Genomic DNA, 21,844 nt, shown 5'->3' with positions numbered 1-21,844 from the left:
AATAACCCTACACTTAGCAGTTTCTATTGATGTCGTACTTTAATGGTGTGGAATGGTGTCGTTGTCCCTCAGAGCCAATGTGTTCTTTGTTATAGTTGAAGCCCGGCCCTTGATGGGTTAACTGAGCCAGAGGATCGTCCCTCAGAGCATCCTGAAGACGCTTGAGAACGACGACGCCGATGCCTTCGCCTCTGCCATAGCCGTTCGCTCGGGCGCCAAGTGTGAAGCGCTTTCCATCAGGACTGAGGAAGTTTAGCGCTGCCATAGGCATCATGGTGTTGGGTGTAAGGATCATGCCAGCACCAGAACGAGATTGAGTTCTCAACAGTACCCACAAACAAAACTCAATGCTACAAAACGCCGATAATGGTCACACACTCGTTTCTGTTCCCGTAGAAACCAACGGCTGAGCCGTTAGGCAGACATGAAGCCCGTGAATGTAGCTAGGGAGAGGGACCGAAGAACGTCGTGCTCAACTCAGTTGATCGCCTTAAGCAGCTCTGAATTTTTAGCAAAATCCCGAAACTCGGCGTGATCACACATTCTCTCCAGTCTGATGATGCAGTAACGCCTAACCAGAGCACGGATCTCTTTGCCAGCGGGATTCTCGCTGGTGGTGTGGTTGTAGACGTACTTTACGAGCTGGGTGATGTCGGGGATCGCATTGCCTGTAAAGGTGATGTTGACCATCGCGATCCAAAGTTTGCGAATGGCGAGGTCTCGCAGCTTGGCTATCTTGTATCGGTCGGCGAAAATGAAGACGCGAGCGTGGCACAGAAAGACATCTGCGCACGTGTGAGTTCGACTGTCGACAGCGTTATCTGGGCTGAACTCGTGTCCGGAATATCGCTCCTTGAACCTTTCCCAGCAGAAGCTGTTATACACGCCCATTGGAGTTCTCCTGTGGTTTGTCAGGCGAATCTTCATCGTCTTGCACTGAAGACGAGGCTGGGAAACCATGGCTGGGATCTGCCTGAGACGAGGCTCAACACCATCGTAGTCTCCAGTGAATGCAAACGCGGAGAAGTAAATGAAGGTGTCGACGTCGACATGCTTCCAGAGGATTGGTCTGCCGTCGAATCGACCCTTTTGCTGTCTGATGATGTTTGCAAGAGAGGAAGACTGGACCGCAACCAATTCGCTGGGGATGCTGAACTCGTCCTTGTTGGGTCCAATGAGGAATTGAGCCTTTGGCGAGGCCATGATGCTGAGAGATGTTAGCAGGGATGAGGTTATGGTTCAAGATCAAATTGTCTTACCTGTGAATGTTGGATGAATCCATCGCGTAGTGTGTAAGTAGGTTGTAGTAGAAAGATGCAGTGATTGTGTTGGTAGAGCGTTGTGATATCTTGGAGAGAATCAATTGAGTGAAGCTGCTGAGACAATGGAAAGTTTTGATGTGGGAGAGAAGTGAATTGAAGAGAGAAGGAATGATCCCCAGGTCTTTTTATGGCTCAGTTCTCTCATTGTGAACTCTGTTCTCTGCCAGGCGGCATCTGTTCAAGATGTAAACAACACCAGCTCGTCGGGATTCTACAGGGGTCTTTCTGAGATTGAGTTGAGATGTAGATGCAAGTTGAGAGTTTAAATCCTCAACGGCCATTAGTTGAGCCACGAGACGCTGGCAATCCGCATATAGGGAGGGGTTTGGGATGCACACATGAGAGGCTCAGCCTCGATATGACTCCTTCCCCGTGTTTCAATCAAACCCAAAAATGCATCGACGGCTGGCCGAGGGCTTGAATGTTTGTAAGGGTCTGCCAACTACACCGGATCACGAGAGCCCTACTACCGTCTGGATGTGCACCATAGCCCTCGGTAGCTACCGAGTAGTTTTAGACCGTCACAACTGCTGAGACCTGTTGAAGGTCTTTGGAAGAAAAGTCAGATATGGTTCTAATGGGCAAGCAAGATGGTTACACGTTGGATGAGTCGAGGGAGTGGGAATCCATACAGGTATGTTTTCTTCCCTTTAGACTTGCTGATAATGTCACTTGGGCTCTCATGACACGTCTTTCTAATCAACACTTGAAAACACACGAAGCGTGCAATCAGCGGACAGAAGACTTGCAGCATCGAACAATATCAACTGTCGAGATCTTATCTTACGGCCGCTTTTCTACCTCGGTCATCCATTCAGGATACAAGTGGCTTCCATCCTCATTTTCACTCTTGAGCTATAGGGTAGTTTGCATGTTTGAGATCGGACCTAACTATCAGGGAATATTTGATAAGCTACGAAAGCCATCGAGGAATACCCAGGCAAATCGACCAAGCGATCCAGTCAGATAGTTTAACTAGCCCTCACTGTTGATCAAAACTCTCCATAATCAAATAAATGCCCCTGGGTGGCAGGCCTGGGAGTGTCGACCACCTCCATGCCTTGTCACGTGCTTGTTCTGACCCACTCGAGCCATACGCGTATGTGAACCAAAACTCTGTGATGGTTCGAGACGTCAAGGTCTCGATAGCCTACAAGAGGGTCAAATGCTTCAGGGCGCATGTGTCAGTTGACCCACGGTATCTAACCTCTGAGCTTAAGATAGGTGGTAGCCAGCATTAACTCGCTCTCTCATGACTAGTTATCAATGTTTTCATGACTCTCCCTGTCTAGTTCGTCCAGATGACGATGGTGGATCCACCGCGGAACTGTATCAGATTGGCTGGCCACAACCACCATTTCCCTTCCCCTATTTCTGTCGAGGCTACTGATTGCCTCCGTTCGTTGAGTTCATGATCCGCGACCAATGGAACACGTTTGCGCGATCCCCGGATTCGTGCGAGCCCAAGCCTGGCTCCGCTTCCCCATGGGCAGTGGCTCATCTCTGTGCTCACTCGGTCGACACGATACCACAATCAGATATCCAAGATAAACTTGATGTAGCACAAGGTAAGACGCGGTGGCTCCGGAAGGTGCTATCTCGGCAGGGTGGCGGGCACGGGAGAGCCGGGATAGCGATGGATGCCTTGGCCCGATACACTGATAGAGATCGTATCCTCTTGCTTATATATATTGACACTAGTCTGCGATGCGCCGTCTCGTGAATTATCTTTGCCACTTTCCCTACTTGCCCACCTCTGTACCAGTCACTTCCAGGAAACTCGTTCACACAGCACATTATTCATCATGGCGTTGGGTGGTACAGACACCCCTTCGAAAAAGGACTACCCTCTCGAGGAAGATGCTGCTCTCGGCCGTAGTAAGTCGGTGACAGGTAGGAGTTGTCCCTCGACGTGCGAAAAAATCACATTCAAGAAAATCTGTGCTGACTTGAATTGGGCGCACTCCAGTTGGCCACACCCAAGAGCTGCGCAAGAACTTCTCCGTCTTTTCCGTCCTCGGCATCAGCTTCTCGCTCGCCAACTCATGGTTCGGCATCTCCACGGCCCTTGTCACGGGCATCAACTCTGGCGGACCCGTCCAGCTCGTTTACGGCATCATCCTCATCACAATCGTGTGCGCCGCCATCGCCGTGTCGCTGTCCGAGTTGGCCTCGGCTATGCCGGATGCCGGCGGACAATACTTTTGGACAAGTCAGCTTGCTAGCAGACGCTACAGTCGGTTCCTGTCTTACCTGACTGGGTGGATTGCCTGGGCTGGCTCCCTCTTTACGTGTGCTAGTATTGCCCTAGGGGTTGGAGGCTTGATCATGGGTTGCATCCAGATGGCGCACCCAACCTTGTAAGTACACCCCGGACTTGGCAAGATTGTGTTGAAATGGACCTGGCTCTAATACATCACAGAGTCATCAAACCGTGGATGAACTTTGTCGCTTACCAGGCTGTAAACCTCGTCTGTGCCTTGTTCAACATCTCCAGCACAGCACTGCCAGGCGTTACGTTTTTCACCTTGTGGACTTCCATCATTTCGTTCCTCGTCATCATTCTCACCGTCCCCTGCAAGGCCGACACGCATCAATCGGCCAAGTTTGTCTTTTCCCAGTTTGTCAACAACACTGGGTGGCCAAGCGACGGCATTGCATACATCGTCGGCCTCATCAACTGCAACTGGGCGTTCAACGGTCTCGACTGTGCCACACACATGGCTGAGGAGGTTCTTAACCCGGAGAGAACCATTCCCATTGCTATTCTTGGCACGGTGGGAGTCGGTTTCGTGACGGCTTGGCTCTTTGGCATCGCCATGATGTTTAGCATCAAGGACTTTGACGCTGTCAGCAGTACGCCAACCGGGGTGCCCATCCTTGAACTTTTCGATCAGGCACTGAGTAACAAAGCTGGAGCTATCGTACTATGCTCGTTGATCGTACTTACCGGCTGTGGTTGCCTCATCGCTTCTCATACCTGGCAGGCTCGCCTCTGCTGGTCTTTTGCTCGAGATAATGGCCTGCCTGGCTCCAAGTATCTGAGCCAGGTACAGCCGCGTCTTCGTACGCCAATCTGGGCGCACGTGGTAAGCTGCACCATCGTCAGCATCCTCGGCTGCTTGTACCTGGCTTCCTACACTGCCTTCAATAGCATGGTCACGGCATGCGTCGTTCTTCTATACGCATCTTACAGCATTCCAGTGGTTTGTCTCCTTGTCAAAGGACGTTCCAAGTTGAATCACGGCCCTTTCTGGATGGGGAAGTTCGGCATGGTCTGTAACTTTGTCCTCCTGCTCTGGCTCGTGTTCTGCATCGTGGTAAGTTGACGATCTTGTCCTCGATCTGGTTCTCGGACCCTAACATTATCTGCAGATGTACGCTTTCCCACCTCAGTATCCGGTCCAAGGCGATAACATGAATTACGTCTGTGTCGTTTACGCCATCACCTTTGCTGTTCTTATGGCGTGGTGGTATGCCAGGGCTCGCGTTGATTATCATCCCATCGTCAATGTTCATTGATCAAGTGTGAACCTATCGAGGTTTAAACGTTGTAACTATAGTTGGAGCTCTACATTGATAGGTTAATTGATTCTTTGCGCCTATGCATAACATCGCTTCTAGAAATGTCCTCTGACGAAGCAGATCATACCCTCAGAACTCTTCTTGCGATTAGTGGCAGCAAAATAGCATTAGGAGATGTCGCATCAAACCCAGAAGCTCGGCATTGTTTGACTTTAACGTTCCAGTCCTCACTTGACAACATCTTGGAGATGGGGAACGTTGGAAATGCTCATCTAGACTGAGGTTGTGTCGCAAGCAAACAACAGTAGGCTGATTCGGACGGTCTTCTGGCTCAGGTATCCCATCAAGGTCTGGGCTCTAACTATATCAAAACACTATGACTGAGTTGGACGTTACTCAAAAAGGTGACAAGGGCCAATACAATGCCATATCTTTATTTGTTACGTGATTGATACACTTAGAAACTCGAAAAGTGCCCGTCCTGTTTACTATGGACCCTGCTCAATCATTATACCGCTCCAGAACCTTCCCTACGTGGTCTCGATGTAACGAGAAAACTCCCTATAGGCAATCTTGATCAGGACAAAGCAGCGAATGTCATTAGAGGCACCACTTACCAATCAGTCACGGCTTCCCTCCACTGTCTCAACTCATGTCTTCGTGAGACCGTGAAGAAGTCAACAAACTCGTCGCCAAAGATCTGGCGTGCTACAGAGCCCTTGGCACTAAAACGCTCGACGGCAGCCGCGAGGGTATTGGGTAACCGCTCAGCGGGACTATCCTTGGGCCGTGCCGACTCGGGTGGGATGGTGATTTGGCTCTTCTTCTCAATGCCTCGCAATCCCGCACGGAAGATGGCGTTGAGAGCATAATGAGGGTGAATATCCGCGCCTGGCACACGAATCTCGAAGCGTGTCGCCGAGGGTTTGCAGCTTGGAGGTGCGACTAGACGAATGGATGCGAGACGGTCCTCATAACCCCAGCTAACAGAGACGGGTGCCCAGTAATTCTCGATCAAACGCTTAAACGAGTTGACATTGGGAGCAAGTAATGGCATGATGTCGGGCATTGCCTCGATGATTCCTGCGAGAAAATGACGGCCGGTATCAGAGAGATATGCCATGTCAGACCATGGCGCATCGGCATCAGGTGTCTCTCGAACAAATGCGTTCTGACCCTTGCTTGTGAGGGATACGTGAATATGGCCAGAGTTACCGGGGAGACCCTGGATAGGCTTGGCCATGAAGCATGGAGTAATATTGTGTTCGACGCCGATCGATTTGCAAACAAGTCTGTCCCATCTGTCAGTTGAGAGCGTTGGGAAAGGTCATCAGGCAAGACATACTTGAAGAGTGCGACATTGTCGGCCATACGTGAGACGGGTGAAACAGCGAGGGCCTATAATCCCGACGTAGTCAGTAATGTGACCTCTCGTACACTTTAAGTGCAAATATTCTTCCGTACCGCTTCGTAAACGCAAGGTCCGCTCTCGGTATGCCATCCCTCAATAGGGCAGTCAATCTCCAAGCTCTTGTCAAAAATATCGTGGAAGTACTCTTTGGCCATGATAGGCCTCGTCGCGCTGTAGCCGAAAGCCCCTGCTGTTACAGGACGAAGAGCCTTGGGCGCGTTTGTGGTAAGGAATGCTGCAAGATTCGGTCGGCCATTGGGATCGCCATAGCCATCTTCGGAAGGCGTCTGAAAGTTCATAAACTCGAGTTCCACTGGCAAGATGAGTCGTCAGCATTCGTACACGTTACATATCTGAATCTTGGGATTGTTGACATACCTCCGGCGAGTGCCTCGTAGCCTTTGGCAGCCAAGTCATTCGTCAGTGACCTGATCAGGCCACGGCCATCGGCAAAGACGGGCTTGTCCTGGATATAAAAGTGAAGAAGAAAGAAGGCTATGTTGTCCTCAAAGGGCAGCCTTCGAAACGACTCCAAGTCAATCATGGCGGTAAAATCTTGGTAGCCGCTCTCAGCGCTCGTCAAGCTCGTCTCTTCAGTGTACAACACATCGTGCATATCCCAGCCGAAGATGGCCGAGCTCATGCCAAAACCAGACTTAAGGCTGGACAAGAACTTGGCCTTGTGGATGATCTTGCCACGGAGCAGGCCATCGCAATCAATGCCTGCCACCTTGACTTTGTTGTCGTCGGCTAATAATCTTGTGATGCGATCGAGTGGTGATTCTGTGCCGTTGGTGCCATTGACGCCGTTGGCCAATGTCTTGTTTGTTGGCGCTTCATGCGACGCGTTGCTTGAGCTGGTCATTATTGCGATGCGGGCTTGATTGAACAAGATGGTAGTAACAGGGTAAGGATAAACTTGGGAACTGTATCGCCAGTGTGAGAGACAATCTGTAGGGGGCTGATGGCTGATGATCCAGTGTCGATATCAGGGTAGATAAGACACGGTCATCTTATGCAAACAACTCGACGAATAGGTTGGCGCGGACCTTGTTCCCCGACGCGCCATGGGGGCGGCCCCGGCAATGGGCCTGGTTCATGGTCTAGAAAGGGCATTGCCTCGGGTCGATAAGATTCTACACGGCGTTGGTTCATCGCGGTTAACCATGTCATCGGCCGATCGACCGCTCTCGAAGGGGGTACCTGAAGCGTCTCGATGAGGACCAATCAGAACCATTTCCGCCGGGTGGGTGTTCAAGGTTGAGGCTATCGAACGCGGGCTAGGCTAGCAACACTTGGCAGCAACACTTCAACAATTATCTCCACCATTATTCGAAAACATTGTATATCCTACCAAAGATGTGACTCCAGCCGTTCCAGCTTCTCCGCGCTTGGATAACTGAGAGTCTTTGCATGACCGCGCATCGCGTATCGCCGAGATCGACAACTTGAGCCGCGATTCACGCAAGGCATCCAACAATACTCGACATTGCCGCCGCGATCCCGCGCCCCCCATTGTTTTCCCCTACTCCGAGCAATCCATCACCATGGGGGTCCCCCGCAATTTCGGTTTGGTAATGTGATGCTCCGATCGAGTCCCTCCTCCATTGAGAAACAAGGCGCGTATGGCGACCTCTTTGAACGATTTCCGAAGAAGGGCCTTGCTAAGGATACGGCAACCATCGCTGCCATGGCATCCAAATTCTAGGTCATCAAGAGCAAAATGATCGCCATGGAAGATCTGATGGGCCTTGATGTTGGCGATTGTTTACCCCTGAGTGCTAGCAGTATGTGACTGCTGGAGTACTCATCGCTGGATTGTAGAGAGCATTCCGTTCACCCTTGTTCAGTAACCGAGCCCAAGACTAACTACATCATACGCCAAAGGGCTGGCCAAAGTTGATGTTCTCAACCGATACCCCCAACCACAGGGGCTTCGTTAAACAATACCACCGAGAACTCTCTTATTTATATGGTGACCAAGGCGAATGCCCACCGCAGGTATCCGTCCGGTATCGTGGGCTTTACTGCAGCCTGCGAGGCGCAAGGCCTATACATTTTGAGTGAAATATGTACGGCCCAAACACACCTAGACTCTGATGCTACGATAATGAGAAATATTCTTCATGGCCGGCATCACCAACAAGCGCTTAGTAGAGTGTATGTGGTAAGTTATGTGACAACGATCTGCAACTTTTGTTACAATCAATGACGTCTCCAGCGGTCATAACATCGAAGAACACAATAGTAAACGCATGACAGTATCAAAACCCAATGTTGTAAAACGCCGTAGATCCCCAACAGGGATCCAAGATCAACAAGTGCTCACGCGTCTCAAATGCAACAAGTACATCATTTCTCAATGAAATACAGAGCTTTTGCAAGTGGATGTAGTCAGATTTTACATCTCTAACCAACATTGCTATTCTACTTAGGCCTGGGCCTCCTTTACGTGGTAGCTCTTTAGCTTAACGAAGGCGTCAAAGCCACGAGGTCCCAATGTGCAGCCCAAACCCGACTTCTTCCATCCTGTCCAAGCAAGATCCTATGGCACCTTTTGTCAGTCAAATCTTTCTTGTCGAGTAAATGCAGCAAATACTCACAGGGTTCGGGTAATCGCATCGATTGACAAACACAGTACCAGCTTCGAGTTGCTCAATCAGATCCTCTCCGCGAGCAATATCCTTGGTCCAGACACTCGCGGTCAAACCGTAGTCGCTGTCATTCATCAGACGCACAGCTTCCTCGTCGTTCTTGACTTTGGCGACGGGGATAACGGGACCGAATGTCTCCTCACGCATCACCTCCATATCATGTGTGACGTTGGTCAAGAGTATGGGGGCGACATAGTTGCCTGAGGAGGGTGTACTGGTGAAGGTGTCATTCTTGGGAGTCGCATCTACAGCGCCCTTGTCCAGAGCGTCTTGGATTTGCGCCTTGATGTTCTTCTGGGCAGCGCGAGAAATGACGGGACCGACCATGGTGTCCTTCTCGAGGGGGTCGCCGAGCTTGTATCTGCATAAACGGGGTTAGTCAATCGGTTCAATTATGTATCATGATGAAAACATCAGTATTGGTAGCGTATACATACGTCTTCAGCTCTTCCTGAAGCTCATGAACAAAGGCATCGTGCACATCTCGATGCACGTAGATACGCTCAACAGCACAGCAGCTCTGGCCGGAGTTGAAGACAGCGCCATCGACCAATTGAGCTGCAACGTATTTCAAATCGGCATCCGGTCGGACATAGGCTGGATCGTTGCCACCAAGCTCTAGGTTGACGGGAATGGTGCGTCCGCTCACAGCCTCACGGATGGCTAGGCCACCGACCGTGGATCCGGTGAAGCTGATGAGGCCGAGCTCGGGAAGCTTGACCAGCTCCTTGAGGGCTTGAGGATCGCCGGACTGGATGACCTGGAGAACATCCTTGGGCAGACCGGCTTTGTTGAATATGTCGACGAGGTGCTCGCCGATGAGCGGTGTCTGAGGCGAGGGCTTCAGAATGACCGAGTTACCGGCCAGAAGCGCTGGAATGAGGGCGTTGACGATGATGAGATACGGGAACTGCCGCGGGTAAAACGTTAGCAGGCGCAAGAATGCTGCGAAGGAGAATTACTCACGTTCCAGGCAAAGACAATAAGCGTAGGGCCGACGGGAATCTTCTTGATCTCTCTCCGGAACCCCTTCTCAGGTCGTCCCGGCAAGCTGGCCAGCGCCTCCTCAGCCGTATCAAGAAGATAATCGGCGCGCTTCTGCATCGTCTCAATCTCCTTGTGACTCGCGGCAATGGGCCGTCCCATCTGCTCTGCGAGCTCACGGCCAAGCTCAATCTTGCGGTCCTGGATGCCAGCGAGGCCCCTTTCGACGATGGCTCGGCGCTGCGCAAAGGGAAGCTTGCGGAAGGACTGGAAGGCTGCCTCGGATCGTCGGGAGATGTCGCGTGCTTCGGCGAGGGAGGTCTCTGGCCTTTCACAGACGACCTTGTTTGTCGAGGGGGAGATGGTCTTGATGGTGGAGGCCATTGTTACTGATAGAGATGTAGGAATACGGGGTTGAAGGAGGGCTGAGAGAAAACAGGGAGCAAATGTTGGATTATTTGATGTTACTTATGCCGCAGATGATGATGAAGCTATACCAATGAACGTCCAATAAAGCCGTCCGAGCATCGGCCAGCTTATCATCATGCTTGAGTTATCGAAGGATGGCAGAACTGGATGAGCACGCAGTTGCTTTCCACTGTGCCATGAAGCATGCCAATAGGGCCAGCGGAATAGAACATGATTGGCCCGCGCCGTGATACTGTCTTGCGGTCATCAACAAACACCACGCGCCACTGCATTGCCAATTACTCGAAAGCATCCCAATACCCCGCACTCAGCTCTTCTTCCCTCATCTCACGGACCCTTATTACGTAGGTGGACGAGTGTTGAGATGCATCTCAGGCGGCTGAGATGTTTCCTGCTGCTATTGTTCCCTCCTCTGTCCAATCACGATCAAGACCGCGCTCCCGATGGCGGGGTCAATAGCAAATCCAAGGCCAGATCAAGGTATCAATGGACTCGAGACTCGTTGACCCGCGTCCGATACGATACCGGCGCGTCCAGTGTTCCAAAGGGTGCTGCTGCGGGTTCGGCGTCTGCGTATTACAAGATGGCGACTGAATGTATAAAGAACATCATGTTTGTCTTGTGCTGCTTTCGTATCATCAACACTGTCTGTGCTCGTTAGCAACACACCATCGCCCTGAAATCCCCCTTTGCACATCACAATGGTCGGACGACTTGAAGGAAAGAACGCCATCATCACCGGCGCAGCTGGGTACGTTTATTGATTTGACCCTACCCATATCCCAATATCAAACTACGAACGAGTGCTAATAGCATGCTATCAACAGCGGCGTCGGTCTCGAATCCACAATCCTCTTCCTCCAACAGGGCGCATCTGTCCTCATGACAGACGTTAACGATGCGGCCCTCTCCAAGGCTCTCTCCAAGGTCAAGAGCGTCGTCCCCAACCACACCGGCAAAGTCGAGACAAAGGTCGTCGACGTGTCCAACGAAGACCAAGTCGAGGCAGCGGTGGCACACCTTGACTCCTGGGGCGGCGTCGATGTCATGTTCAATAACGCCGGCATCATGCACCCTAAAGATGGAGACTCGGAGGAGTGTCCCGATGCTATCTGGGACTTGACTTTCAACATCAATGTCAAGGGTGTTTGGTACGGCTCCAAGCACGCTGTGCGATCGCTGCGGAAGCATGGCAAGACCAAGGGCAGCATCATCAACACAGCCAGTATGGTTGCTATCGTTGGCGCTGCTACGCCCCAGGTTGCGTATACAGCTAGCAAGGGCGCCGTTCTTGCCTATACCCGCGAGATGGCTGTAGTTCATGCGCGCGAAGGTAGGTCTATCCTGCCTCGAGAGGTGCAAAAGACATTGAACTAACCATTTTTCTCTTGCAGGCTTCCGCTTCAACTCTCTCTGCCCAGCACCCCTCAAGTAAGTCCCCATGCCATCCAAGACTCATGCGGTGCTCTAGTCACTAACATTTGACAGCACCCCCATGCTCCAAGATTTCCTTGGTGACGACAAGGCAAAGCGATTCCGCCGTGAAGTCCACTTCCCCACCGGCCGATTTGGTGAGGCCATCGAGCAAGCCCAAGCAGCACTCTTCCTTGCTAGCGATGAGAGCAGCTTCGTCAACGCCCATGACCTTGTCGTGGATGGTGGATTGACCAAGGCATATGTGACACCCGAGGGCCCTGCCACTCAACCACCAAAGAACCAAGGGCACTAGAACTCGATAGACAGGGCAGTTGTAGTATGAGAAGAAAGGTTAAATGAGAGTGAAAGGCCCGATCTTGGGCATCATTCAGGCAAATGAGATCCACATATCGTGTTCGTACATAATCCGGCAGATGATCCATGGACTCTGTTCCTCTCGTGGCCGTGCCCAGATGTGTTCCAGAAGTGACAGCGTTGAAGAAATGTTTCCCAGACCAATCGTAACAAACATGGTATTCAGACGTTGCCGAAGCACGTCTCGCCGCTCGTCGTCCGCTGTACAAGATCCAATAACTGCCAAGGCCCAGCACATGCTGGTATTGATGCGCGCTGATGCTGGGAGCTGCTCGAGGTAGAGAAAAGCCTTCACTAACGCGTTTTCCAGGCTTAACTGCTGAGTGACCTGCCCTGCATCACCGACCCCAAAGGCCGTGAGAAGGTACAAATGCACTGCCTGTTGGAAGATGTAGCCGCAAGTAGCGACTTCGGACTCTACCAGTGGCGACGGCGTGAACGAGGTGATCTCTGCCTGTAGGTTGGAAAAATTGAGAAAGTCGTCTGCTGTCGGGAAGGGAGGCTGGGCGCGCACCGCAACTCTTCGACGGCCAAAGTCAAAGATGCGAGGGATAAGTAGGAGCAACGAGAGCCACGAGCCGCATAGCTGCCCAACATAGCCACTCTCGACCAGAGAGTGTGCTTCATACTCCAGCTCCGGGGCGAGGAGATGCCCCGTGCTCGCTGACGGGTCCATGGATATCATGCTGATGATTGCCGTGTAGACGTAGTACTCTGTGACAAAGGCGCGTAACCCATCCGGAAGCAGATGTCGATGCCTCGAGACCAAGTCCTTGACAAGAGGACCGACTGCTTGGAGGTGGTCAAAGATGACGCCATTGGTATCACCTTTCGCTGTCTGTGACCAAGGTTAGTTGGCTGACATTTGAGATAGGGCTGTCGCTCCCTCAGAATGCGACAGGTATGCCTACCTCAGTGAAACACATGATGAGTGCACCAATTGTCACCCACAGCGGACTCGCCTCGGTGCCAGCCAGATAATCGGCGACGGCATTGCGAAACAGACGAATGGATTTGGTGTAGTAGTTCTGGGCTACCGCATCTGCCCAGCCCGCCCCGTCCAAGACCGCGCGATGAGAAGCGCTCTGGGATAGCATAAGCTCGAGGACGACGGGACTGGCAAAGGACAGCGGTATGAGCTGCACGACGAATGGGTTTGCCGTCGTTGACCCGTTACCCATGCTTATGGCTGTGCGAGCTAGGTAATGGCTCATGAGCTCGAACGACTGAGCGTCTAGGCCTGGCATGATGGATGGAGCCAAGGGAACAGAGGCGTGTCCGAGGTTCAAAGGGTCCTGGTCAAAATGGCCCCGGGATAGCCTAATGAGTGCATCGCTGACGGCATCTCCAACGTCCTCGAATACTCCATCTGCGTCAATCGGCACTGTCTCTTGCGTTGCATCCTGAAGGCAATTGAGGACTTGGTCGAATTGTTCAGATGCGGCGGGTGCCTCTGGGGTGGCGACAGGAGAGGACTCCGGCGGCGAAGTTTCGTGCTCCAAAACACTTGACGATGGACCAATGTCAACCGTTACACACTCCTCCAACGTCTCTCCGATTCCCACATCGAAATCCAAGTCCCCTGGGTTAGTCAAAGTCTCAGGGGTTCGTCGTCCATCGCCGTCTGGGCTCGGAGCCGAAGGTCTCAAGTCAAGTGCCTTCTCCCCATTGCCGCGTGCCGTACTTGACGGGGAATGGGGATGAGAATCGGGCCATCGGCAGGGTACCTTGTTGCGAAGACATCCGGCACAGACTGGCCGCGTTTCGTCGCACTTTTTCTTGCGGTTTCGACAAGTGAAACATCCCGTCTTGACCCTGAGGATTGGCTTTCGCCGACGAAGACGAGGCCGCGTCGTGCTGGCCGGGATCGCCTGTTTAGGCATTGGATGCATTGATGCAGCAGTGGATGAATTCCAGACTGGGGACGGGTGAGCAAATGATAAGGGACGTGACCCTGGAGGCAGGAAAAGGCGGGGGGTGGCCTAGCGGATGGGTATCACGTGAGACGCCAGCGATTTGGTGTAAACCCAAAAGGTGATGGTGAGGGCATACGAAGACCAAGCTTTCCTTCCCATGCCTTGTTGATCTTGAGAGTTATATTATCCTGTCTACCTGACCATAATCACTTTGAGAGTTAAATAAGCCGAAATGTCTGGTATCCAGCGCGTCTTGAATCTCTCCAGCAGCGCCGAGGCACAGGCTGCGTACGATGACTGGGCCGAGAACTACGACAACGACATGCTGGGAGAATCGGAGGACTACGTTGCACCCGGAATTGCTAGCGACTACGTCAAGCGATATCTCGGTTCGCACCCTATCGAACATGTCAGGATTCTGGATGCCGGATGTGGAACAGGTCTTGTTGGGGCGAGTCTTGCAAAGAAGGGTGCGAAACACATTGATGGCATCGATCTCAGCTGGGATGCTCCAAGTTGCTGAGCGATCCGGGGCCTACGAAACTCTATCCGTGGCGAATCTATCCCAGCGCCTTGATATCCCCGATCAAACCTACGATGTGGTTGTCTGTGTCGGCACAATGACCCAAGGCCATGTCGGACCGGAAGCCTTTGATGAATTCGCCAGAATTGTCAAACCTGGTGGATTCATCCTCTCGACTGTTCGAGACACCTTTTGGAAGATGAATGGATACGAGGACAAAGTCAAGTCTCTTGACAAGGCAGGGAAGCTGAAGGTTGTGAGCGCAGAGTTGGAGGACTATCGGCGTGGTGCTGGGGTCCAGGCGGTCATGGTGGTTCTTCAAGCGCAGTAGTAAATACCCTCAAAAATGGCAAATATGATCGCGAAGATTATGAATGCATGTAAGCGAAATCCATGTCATTTCCATGCCGATCGTCTCATGCGGTTAACGACCTTCCTATTGTAACCAGATGTGGAGATGGTCAGATTATCCGACTGTCAGCAATCATCTCCAAGCGACCTGTTTCTTACCATCCTCAACACCATAACTTCAGGACAACATGATCACAGACAACCTCAAAACCGCATTCCAATCCGAGCGGCTCGTCTACCGCGCAGTAGAGAACAACAAAGATGACAAGCACTTTCTCCTCACCGAGATCGTAAACGACGCAATCAACACGGCGCTCTCGGATATAGCTCTGATCCGACCTAGGGGTGAGAAACGAGCCGAGGACTTGATTGAAGGGCTCTCCAAGGCTGTCATGGGCGTCATGATCTGCTTGCCCAACAAGGACGAAGCGCCAACTCCCATCGGCTTCATTGTTCTCGGTTGGGGCGGAGTCAACCCTGAACACGCACGCCACAGTTCCACCAGTATCGGAATTGCGCTTGCGACGTCTCATCAAGGTCATGGCTACGGCTCAGAAGCCATAAACTGGGCTCTTGACTGGGCGTTTCGTCACGGAGGTTATCATCGTGTCAACATACGCACCGTGAGCTATAACGAGAGAGGCCTGCATCTGTACAAGAAACTGGGGTTTGTGGAGGAGGGTCGAAGCCGCGAGTCGCATTGGTATTATCGGAAATGGTATGATACTATTAGCTTTGGCATGTTGGAGAGGGAATGAGCAGAACTCAGAGGTCTTGACCAGTAGCTATATTAGTCTCGGGTTAACCCACCCGCTATATATGAGAAAACCACCATGCACATCACTTGGAAGCCTTGGCGTATTCCTCAGCAGCAACCCTACAATCCTCCGCAAGACAGTCCCAGAAACTAGGCCCCTTTGGCTCCCAGCCCAGCCTCTTTGCCCGCGCAGATTCCGCTCTGCTGTTGGAACCCCACATGTACAGGATAATCTGGTCCTGAAAGAAGCTGTTCTTGAATCTCAGGCTCACAAACTCCTCCAGGCTGAGGGAAACGGGCTGTGCTTCTTCGGTCAGCCAGCCTTGCTCGTGGCCGATCTTGGCGATGGCCTCTGCGGCGTCCTTCCACTTAACTCCGTCAGAGGAGGCAAAGTAGAATCCCTGTAAAGTGTCAGTGATGAGTTTTTAATGGCAGAAGGGGCCATGTTACGTCTTTGCCATAGTCAAGTCCCTCGCCGCCTTGAAGGTATTTGCCGAGAATGAGCACAAATAGGCTGACAACATCGCTGATATGCACAAGACCACGAATATTCTGCCCTTCTCCGAGATAGAAGGCCTTCTTGAGCTCAATAATCGCCTTGACGTACTCCGGAACCAGGAAGCTTCCCGTAGTGCCAGAACCAGTCTTTTGTCCATAGATATCGGGTGGGCTGATGGTAATCGTCTTGACCAAGTCATTGTTGGCATCTGCAATAATTTTATCAACATCCCGGTGGATAATGTCAGTTGAGAGGTTGTAGATCTCGTCGACGTCATCGATGTCATTCCAGACGCGTGGGTTCAGCTTTCCTGCGAACGCTTTGTTGCCCTGCATAGTATCGGAGATGGAAGCTGTTCCGGTGAGATGGAGCAAGAGACTCTGGGTCGTCTTCTTGGCTAGGCCAGCGAGAATGGCCTTGACACTCGCCATGTGGTCAGTGTTACCGGCGTGAAGGACAATGTCGGCTTGCTCAGATGCATCTTGGATGATGTCAAAGTCCTCAAAAGTTCCCTTGATAATCTGGATGCTGGGATATCTTGACGTGAACGACTCATTAGGCCGTCGGAGTAGTGCCGTGATTTCCAACTCGGGGTAAGTGGATTGGATGGCATCGAGGACGCTTCCACCAATGAAGCCGGTGCCGCCAGTGCTACTCACGCGTCAGAAAATAATGCTCAAAGTTGAGATGAGACATACATGAACAGTTTCGTCGGAGCCATGATTGAATGCGATTGCCGTTGAATAACTGTCAAATTTCTTAAGCTCTTCTCCTCCTTATATCTGCTCCTTATCGATGATGTATCGCATGATGACTTGCAAGCGAGTCCCCACCAACCCATCCTGCTTTGTAATTTGCTTCCGACGCCCAGCCAAGAGTGTATCCAGTCGGCGCATTATTTGGCCGTTTCGAAGGATCGTCGCCAGGGATGACAAACACCGACTTCGGATCACATTCGGCCGAATCTTCGGACGCTCATCATTGGCTTGGCAGAAACATCCAAGGAATTTGGTACAAGGATGGAGATGGCAATGTGTATCAGAGGTCATCAGGAATAAATTCATCGCAATCCTACCATGTCTATTCTCATTACTCAGACATACCGCCCTGTGGCTCGTCATGGAGCGATCCCGGCCATAAAGACTTCTTTCGTGTGACCAATCTCGTGAGGATTAAAAGTCTTGCACTGCAAATAAACCAAGTACCATAGCAAAACCCCAGTGTCCCCATTAGCCCGTCCTCCAGAAGCGACAGGTCCAATGCTCGCTCTGGAGGAAGGTTGATTGCGCCTGCGCCTATTCCTCCTCTTCCGTTTCCTTCCTTGGGATCGATTACCTGGCGGTGTCTTTTTGGTGGGTCCTGCTCTCACCTCTCGATATATGAGGAGATAGAGAAAGATCAGCAAAATGGTTGCCAAGATAATCATGGCGGCGTAGTGATCTGTTGAGATTGTTGATTGCTCTAGTTTGAGATAGATGTTGTTTTCGTAGAAGGTAGATAGTTTTCGTTGTGTAGGTGTTGGCGGGATGTTGAGCTGAAGCCCTGAAGCCAGGTCTCCTATAAATACTCATGGTTAAGGCGAACACAGGTTGCAACACTTAGCAGTTCGTCACAAGTGAGACATAGAGTGACGTGTCAGCCACTGGTGCCTGTTTCTGCAGTATCGCCTCTTGTCCGTGGTAGCTGGACTTCCCCTATCAAAGGATAATTCGTTGGGCACCTTTTGAAATAGGCAACAGAGTCTTGCCTTTCTTTGAGAAACATGCTTGCAGCCATGGAATAAAGACAACATGTTAGAACAATGAAATGAGCCCTTGTGAATGATATGGGCCTTGGCTACTTTCGTATACTGATGAGAACTTTCAGCAATAGCGATTGAGGTACTAACTCCGAGGCTAAGTTACTACCTAGGCTAACAAGGCTTCTGTGAGGCCAGAGGGGAAAAGGCGTTTAAGACAACCCTCCCTGAAATTCAATTGACAGCAACTCAATCTATTCCGTATCGAACTCAAGTAGAATAACAAAACTCCAGCGCCCAAGCAAAACAAGGAAATAATCCAATCTCAAATCTCATTGCCAAACTCTCGCCCCCATCCAAATGGAAAATTGCAGTGATCAAATGAACCGCTAGTTTCATCACCCGATTTATCGTCGTGGGCTTGTGAGAAAACCCCCCCATCCGCCAGCCGTCCTGGTCATACGCCGGCGTGTCACCCCGCGATCTCCGGCTACTCTGGCTACTCCAGACACTGCTGGAACCACTGTTGCTCTCTGACGGAGTTGTGGGGTAGTCGACCGTTCCCTCGGTGTCGGCATCTTCGTAGAAATTGTACGTGTCCTTGCCGTCATGTTGCATTTCGCGATTAAAAGCCGTCATGCTAGCTATCACGGGGCTCGGCGGGATACTGGTGATCGGCGAGGGAGTTTGATGAATGCTCTTGGTTGCCCGGGAAGCCTTGGTCGTCACATAGCGTCTGCATATATCCCTACTGGTGATCAAGGGAGTTGGGGGGGGGGTGCTCTTCATTGTCGAGGGAGCTGGGCGAGGCTCGAGAGTCGTCCGGGAAACACTGATACCCTTTCTTTCTTCTTCGTTATTCCTGCCTTGATCTCTCGGAGGCCAGCACGGAGTCAGATTCGTGGGCTCTCCAGAGGCGGCTTGCCCGATGCCAGAGCTGGAGGAGACCTGGCCATGAGGTGAGTTGTTCTGGCTGTTCTCCTTCTTCGCCGACGATCGATTGCCTCGGTAAGACATGATGAAGTAGTAGGGTGGTTGGTAGTTCGCTGTTGTTGATTGTTCGTAGTTGATGTAGAGCTTGGTTGGTGTAGGTCTGTTGAGAGGATAGGCTTGTCAGAGCAAGTGATGGTGAGAAGTTGAGCCCAAAGCCCTGCACCACGGCTAGTATAAATACCCAGGGCTGAGGTGATTATAGCATGTACCAAGTGGTCAAACGAGAATCTTCCTATGACGTGTCGCTCACGAGCACCTTTCTGCAGGTTGAGCTCTTTATTCAGTCTATCTAAAATCTTTATCGATTTTATCCCTTCAGATAGTCCTTCAGTCTGCTTCCAAGGAGCTGCATGCAGTTGAAGTTGTCTTCAAAGTATTGAATCTCACCTGACCCATCTCACAAGTCATGTGCCAACAGTGTTGAATGGAGGAAGCTCACAAGAGCGGTGGGCAGTGAGAGCTCAAAGAATTGGTTCAAAGGAACGATGCAAACATGCATATAGTGCATGCAATATTCGCAATACACTGACGTGGCATGCATCTCAGGCTGCGATTACGTAGAAGAACTGGAACAAAGAAGACGCCGCAATGAATCTCGCAAAGTTCATTAGTCTTTTGATCTTGATTCTGCACATTCTAGGTCATACCCCTTCCAGACTCTCCTTCAACCTGTCCCCTTTCCATGGCCCACTGTCTAATAGTTTCTCAACAGCCACGTAACCTCGCGAACATCTACTATCTACTTCCCCTCTCAAAACAATTTGGCCAGCCAAACGCAAAGAGTACAGTTGCTCACATTCCACCCTCTTCATCGAAATCCCCAGCTCCTGATACCAGTTCGGCGGTGTTCATGCCCCACAGTCCCATGCTCTCTTTGAGGACGTTTACTCATCACTCAACACCCCCTCGCTGAAAACTTCCTCCAGCTTTTGTCGTGCCGATGGGCGATCATTGGCGTCCCATTCTCCCATCCCTCCCAGCTCTGGGAACATCCTAGACGCGCCACACACGGTCTGGGCAACAACATCCTCTGAAGGTTTGCTGTTGACAATGTCTCGGAAGTCTTTGCTGAGGAAATATGCCATGGTTGCGCATAGACCCCAAATGTCCGTCCGGGGTGACTCTTCGGCGGTCGTCAGACCGCATGTCTCTGGTGCCTTGAAGCAAGGGTCACCGGGGTCTGGGAATGTGTCTTTGAAGCTTGCGTATTCAAAGTTGGACAGGTAGAAATGGAAGTTCTCCCTCTCTCTCAAGCCGTTCACGAGGATGTTTCTGGGGCAAATGTTTCGGTGAACCACGCGCTCGCGCTCCAGGTATTCAAGAGCCGAAAGCATTTCGCCGAAGAGAAGTCGGCCTAGAGGGCGGATCTCAATGGGCTTCTGAAAGAGGCCGGAGCCGTTCTGGTGCAGCTGTATAAGCCCAAGGAGGCTGCCATCCTTCAAAGGCATGATGATGTTGATGCTGTCAGGGGTTTCTTGGACTTGGAAGAAGGTAATGATGTGTGGCTGTCTGTGTTAGCGAGTTGTTTTTGACTGACAATGTATGAATATCTTACATGTGATAGATTGCAGCTCCTGATGACTCTGTCCAGCAGAGATCGACGGGCTTCAATCTTGAATGGGTACGAGACTGTCTTGACAGCCAGATGCTGGCCGGTGCCAACATCAACAACCGCTTGAGGAGCGCCAAACTTTGATCCAAAGTACTGGCTCCGGTCGACATAGCGGATCAAGTCATCGCTAGACTCAGGGGTCTTGTTGTATCCTGGGCAGACCTCACACCCATCGTCATTGGTCAAGATTGGAGACACCACTCCAGTTCTTGGATCAGTCGATTCACGCTCCCAGAGGAGGACGTCCATAGGCGGCTCCTGATGCCAGAGGATCCTCCATCGGCTCCAACTGCCAGAGTCGTCAATGCATTCAAACTCAAGGTTGGTGTTACAATCGACGATGAGTCTGCGAGGATGTGGAGGGTTGGGGAAGTCAAGGGCAGTCGGTCCCGTAAACCTGAAAACCTCATCATCGGAGAAGTCTTCAAGCAAAACCTCCCCAGTTTTCATGTTCAGCATAAACTGGTGGTTTCCGAGCAAGTTTGGCTCCAGGCCGGAAGCGCTCGCGGGGTTGAATTTGACGCAAACCACTCGGCCCTTCCCATTCGTGCCCTGGGGATTCGGGAACTCAGAGACATATGGCTGGTCTCCGAGCTTTTCGATGCAGGCCTCTGCAATGCGATTTTGGGGAACGAGGGAGAAGAGGGGGGATGGTTCACGAGACGCCGTGAAAGGCTGTGAAGGCGCCATTGCGCTCAAAGGTTCAAGCAAGAGGAGAGAAAGATAAAGTTCAGATGAGATGAATGTGTGAGTCAGGATGATAGCTGTCTGCATGAATCAACAGTCTAAAATAAAGGGCAGGGCAGGTCTAGTACAAGTACGCGTCGCAGGAGCTTCCATGAGTGATTCTAATCCAGGGGCTTTCCCCAAAGTCATGACATGGAAAATATTACGTGTCTCTCTGTGTGTAATTTCCCTTGAACACTACATTTTCTGAGGTTTTCTTTGACAATATTGTCTGTCATATTCCATTGTCGTCACATGATCACATTTCTTTGAAGCCTACGAGACATGCCCCTGCAACCAACAAAGACTTTGCCACGCGAATTTGTACTCTTAGGCCAGCCTTGTTTGGGAAATTGTTTCACCTGTCAATTAATTACCCCCAGCCTTAGTAAAGAGTGATGTGTGATCGAAACCAGCCACAACTGCATAAGCGGATATCTCAGGTTTGTTTCGTTAACGCTCGCGTGGCTGTTTGGGACGAAATTTGCCAACCATTCAACCAACCAAAGTAAGGTGACGAGTCGTATTCTTCTATTTTTAGTCAACACCGGCGAGGCCGCCAACAGAAAGTTGGCGACAAGCCATGTCTTGGCATTGTTGTCTACCAGGGGAG

The 21,844-nt window shown here is 51.4% G+C and overlaps 11 protein-coding genes across 11 annotated transcripts; 4 read left to right on the top strand and 7 right to left on the bottom strand.

The window, feature by feature from the left end:
• Positions 1-13: 13 nt before the first annotated feature.
• Positions 14-1,282, bottom strand: MRS44_004232 (uncharacterized protein; the record flags this gene model as incomplete). The annotated part of the gene is made up of 3 exons (XM_065622115.1): positions 14-350; positions 542-1,207; positions 1,260-1,282. 3 exons carry the CDS (start codon positions 1,280-1,282, stop codon positions 14-16), a joined length of 1,026 nt encoding a protein of 341 aa, XP_065478187.1.
• Positions 1,283-3,127: 1,845 nt separating this feature from the next.
• MRS44_004231 (uncharacterized protein) lies at positions 3,128-4,844 on the top strand (the record flags this gene model as incomplete). The annotated part of the gene is made up of 4 exons (XM_065622114.1): positions 3,128-3,200; positions 3,292-3,682; positions 3,745-4,642; positions 4,698-4,844. The coding sequence occupies 4 exons, from the start codon at positions 3,128-3,130 to the stop codon at positions 4,842-4,844; spliced, it is 1,509 nt and encodes a 502-aa protein (XP_065478186.1).
• A 533-nt stretch (positions 4,845-5,377) lies between these two features.
• MRS44_004230 (uncharacterized protein) lies at positions 5,378-7,123 on the bottom strand (the record flags this gene model as incomplete). Its single annotated transcript, XM_046282744.2, has 5 exons — positions 5,378-5,408; positions 5,465-6,139; positions 6,193-6,245; positions 6,312-6,571; positions 6,637-7,123. The coding sequence occupies 5 exons, from the start codon at positions 7,121-7,123 to the stop codon at positions 5,378-5,380; spliced, it is 1,506 nt and encodes a 501-aa protein (XP_046125694.2).
• A 1,566-nt stretch (positions 7,124-8,689) lies between these two features.
• On the bottom strand, positions 8,690-10,280 carry MRS44_004229 (uncharacterized protein; the record flags this gene model as incomplete). Its single annotated transcript, XM_046279052.2, has 4 exons — positions 8,690-8,803; positions 8,862-9,273; positions 9,350-9,822; positions 9,879-10,280. 4 exons carry the CDS (start codon positions 10,278-10,280, stop codon positions 8,690-8,692), a joined length of 1,401 nt encoding a protein of 466 aa, XP_046125693.2.
• A 746-nt stretch (positions 10,281-11,026) lies between these two features.
• MRS44_004228 (uncharacterized protein) lies at positions 11,027-12,054 on the top strand (the record flags this gene model as incomplete). The annotated part of the gene is made up of 4 exons (XM_046282743.2): positions 11,027-11,076; positions 11,153-11,658; positions 11,720-11,756; positions 11,814-12,054. 4 exons carry the CDS (start codon positions 11,027-11,029, stop codon positions 12,052-12,054), a joined length of 834 nt encoding a protein of 277 aa, XP_046125692.2.
• Positions 12,055-12,129: 75 nt separating this feature from the next.
• On the bottom strand, positions 12,130-14,008 carry MRS44_004227 (uncharacterized protein; the record flags this gene model as incomplete). Its single annotated transcript, XM_046267858.2, has 2 exons — positions 12,130-12,954; positions 13,028-14,008. 2 exons carry the CDS (start codon positions 14,006-14,008, stop codon positions 12,130-12,132), a joined length of 1,806 nt encoding a protein of 601 aa, XP_046125691.2.
• A 256-nt stretch (positions 14,009-14,264) lies between these two features.
• Positions 14,265-14,886, top strand: MRS44_004226 (uncharacterized protein; the record flags this gene model as incomplete). The annotated part of the gene is made up of 2 exons (XM_065622113.1): positions 14,265-14,502; positions 14,549-14,886. The coding sequence occupies 2 exons, from the start codon at positions 14,265-14,267 to the stop codon at positions 14,884-14,886; spliced, it is 576 nt and encodes a 191-aa protein (XP_065478185.1).
• A 208-nt stretch (positions 14,887-15,094) lies between these two features.
• MRS44_004225 (uncharacterized protein) lies at positions 15,095-15,664 on the top strand (the record flags this gene model as incomplete). Its single annotated transcript, XM_046273131.2, has 1 exon — positions 15,095-15,664. One exon carries the CDS (start codon positions 15,095-15,097, stop codon positions 15,662-15,664), a length of 570 nt encoding a protein of 189 aa, XP_046125689.2.
• Positions 15,665-15,746: 82 nt separating this feature from the next.
• MRS44_004224 (uncharacterized protein) lies at positions 15,747-16,883 on the bottom strand (the record flags this gene model as incomplete). The annotated part of the gene is made up of 3 exons (XM_065622112.1): positions 15,747-16,064; positions 16,114-16,813; positions 16,861-16,883. 3 exons carry the CDS (start codon positions 16,881-16,883, stop codon positions 15,747-15,749), a joined length of 1,041 nt encoding a protein of 346 aa, XP_065478184.1.
• A 1,287-nt stretch (positions 16,884-18,170) lies between these two features.
• On the bottom strand, positions 18,171-18,917 carry MRS44_004223 (uncharacterized protein; the record flags this gene model as incomplete). Its single annotated transcript, XM_046281669.2, has 1 exon — positions 18,171-18,917. The coding sequence occupies one exon, from the start codon at positions 18,915-18,917 to the stop codon at positions 18,171-18,173; it is 747 nt and encodes a 248-aa protein (XP_046125687.2).
• Positions 18,918-19,777: 860 nt separating this feature from the next.
• On the bottom strand, positions 19,778-21,195 carry MRS44_004222 (uncharacterized protein; the record flags this gene model as incomplete). The annotated part of the gene is made up of 2 exons (XM_046279051.2): positions 19,778-20,398; positions 20,449-21,195. 2 exons carry the CDS (start codon positions 21,193-21,195, stop codon positions 19,778-19,780), a joined length of 1,368 nt encoding a protein of 455 aa, XP_046125686.2.
• Between the last annotated feature and the right edge of the window lie 649 nt (positions 21,196-21,844).

This window comes from Fusarium solani (genome assembly GCF_023522795.1).
Source record: "Fusarium solani strain SB1 chromosome Unknown bctg00000002, whole genome shotgun sequence".
NCBI lineage: Eukaryota > Fungi > Ascomycota > Sordariomycetes > Hypocreales > Nectriaceae > Fusarium > Fusarium solani.
This window is presented reverse-complemented; position numbering and strand designations above follow the sequence as displayed.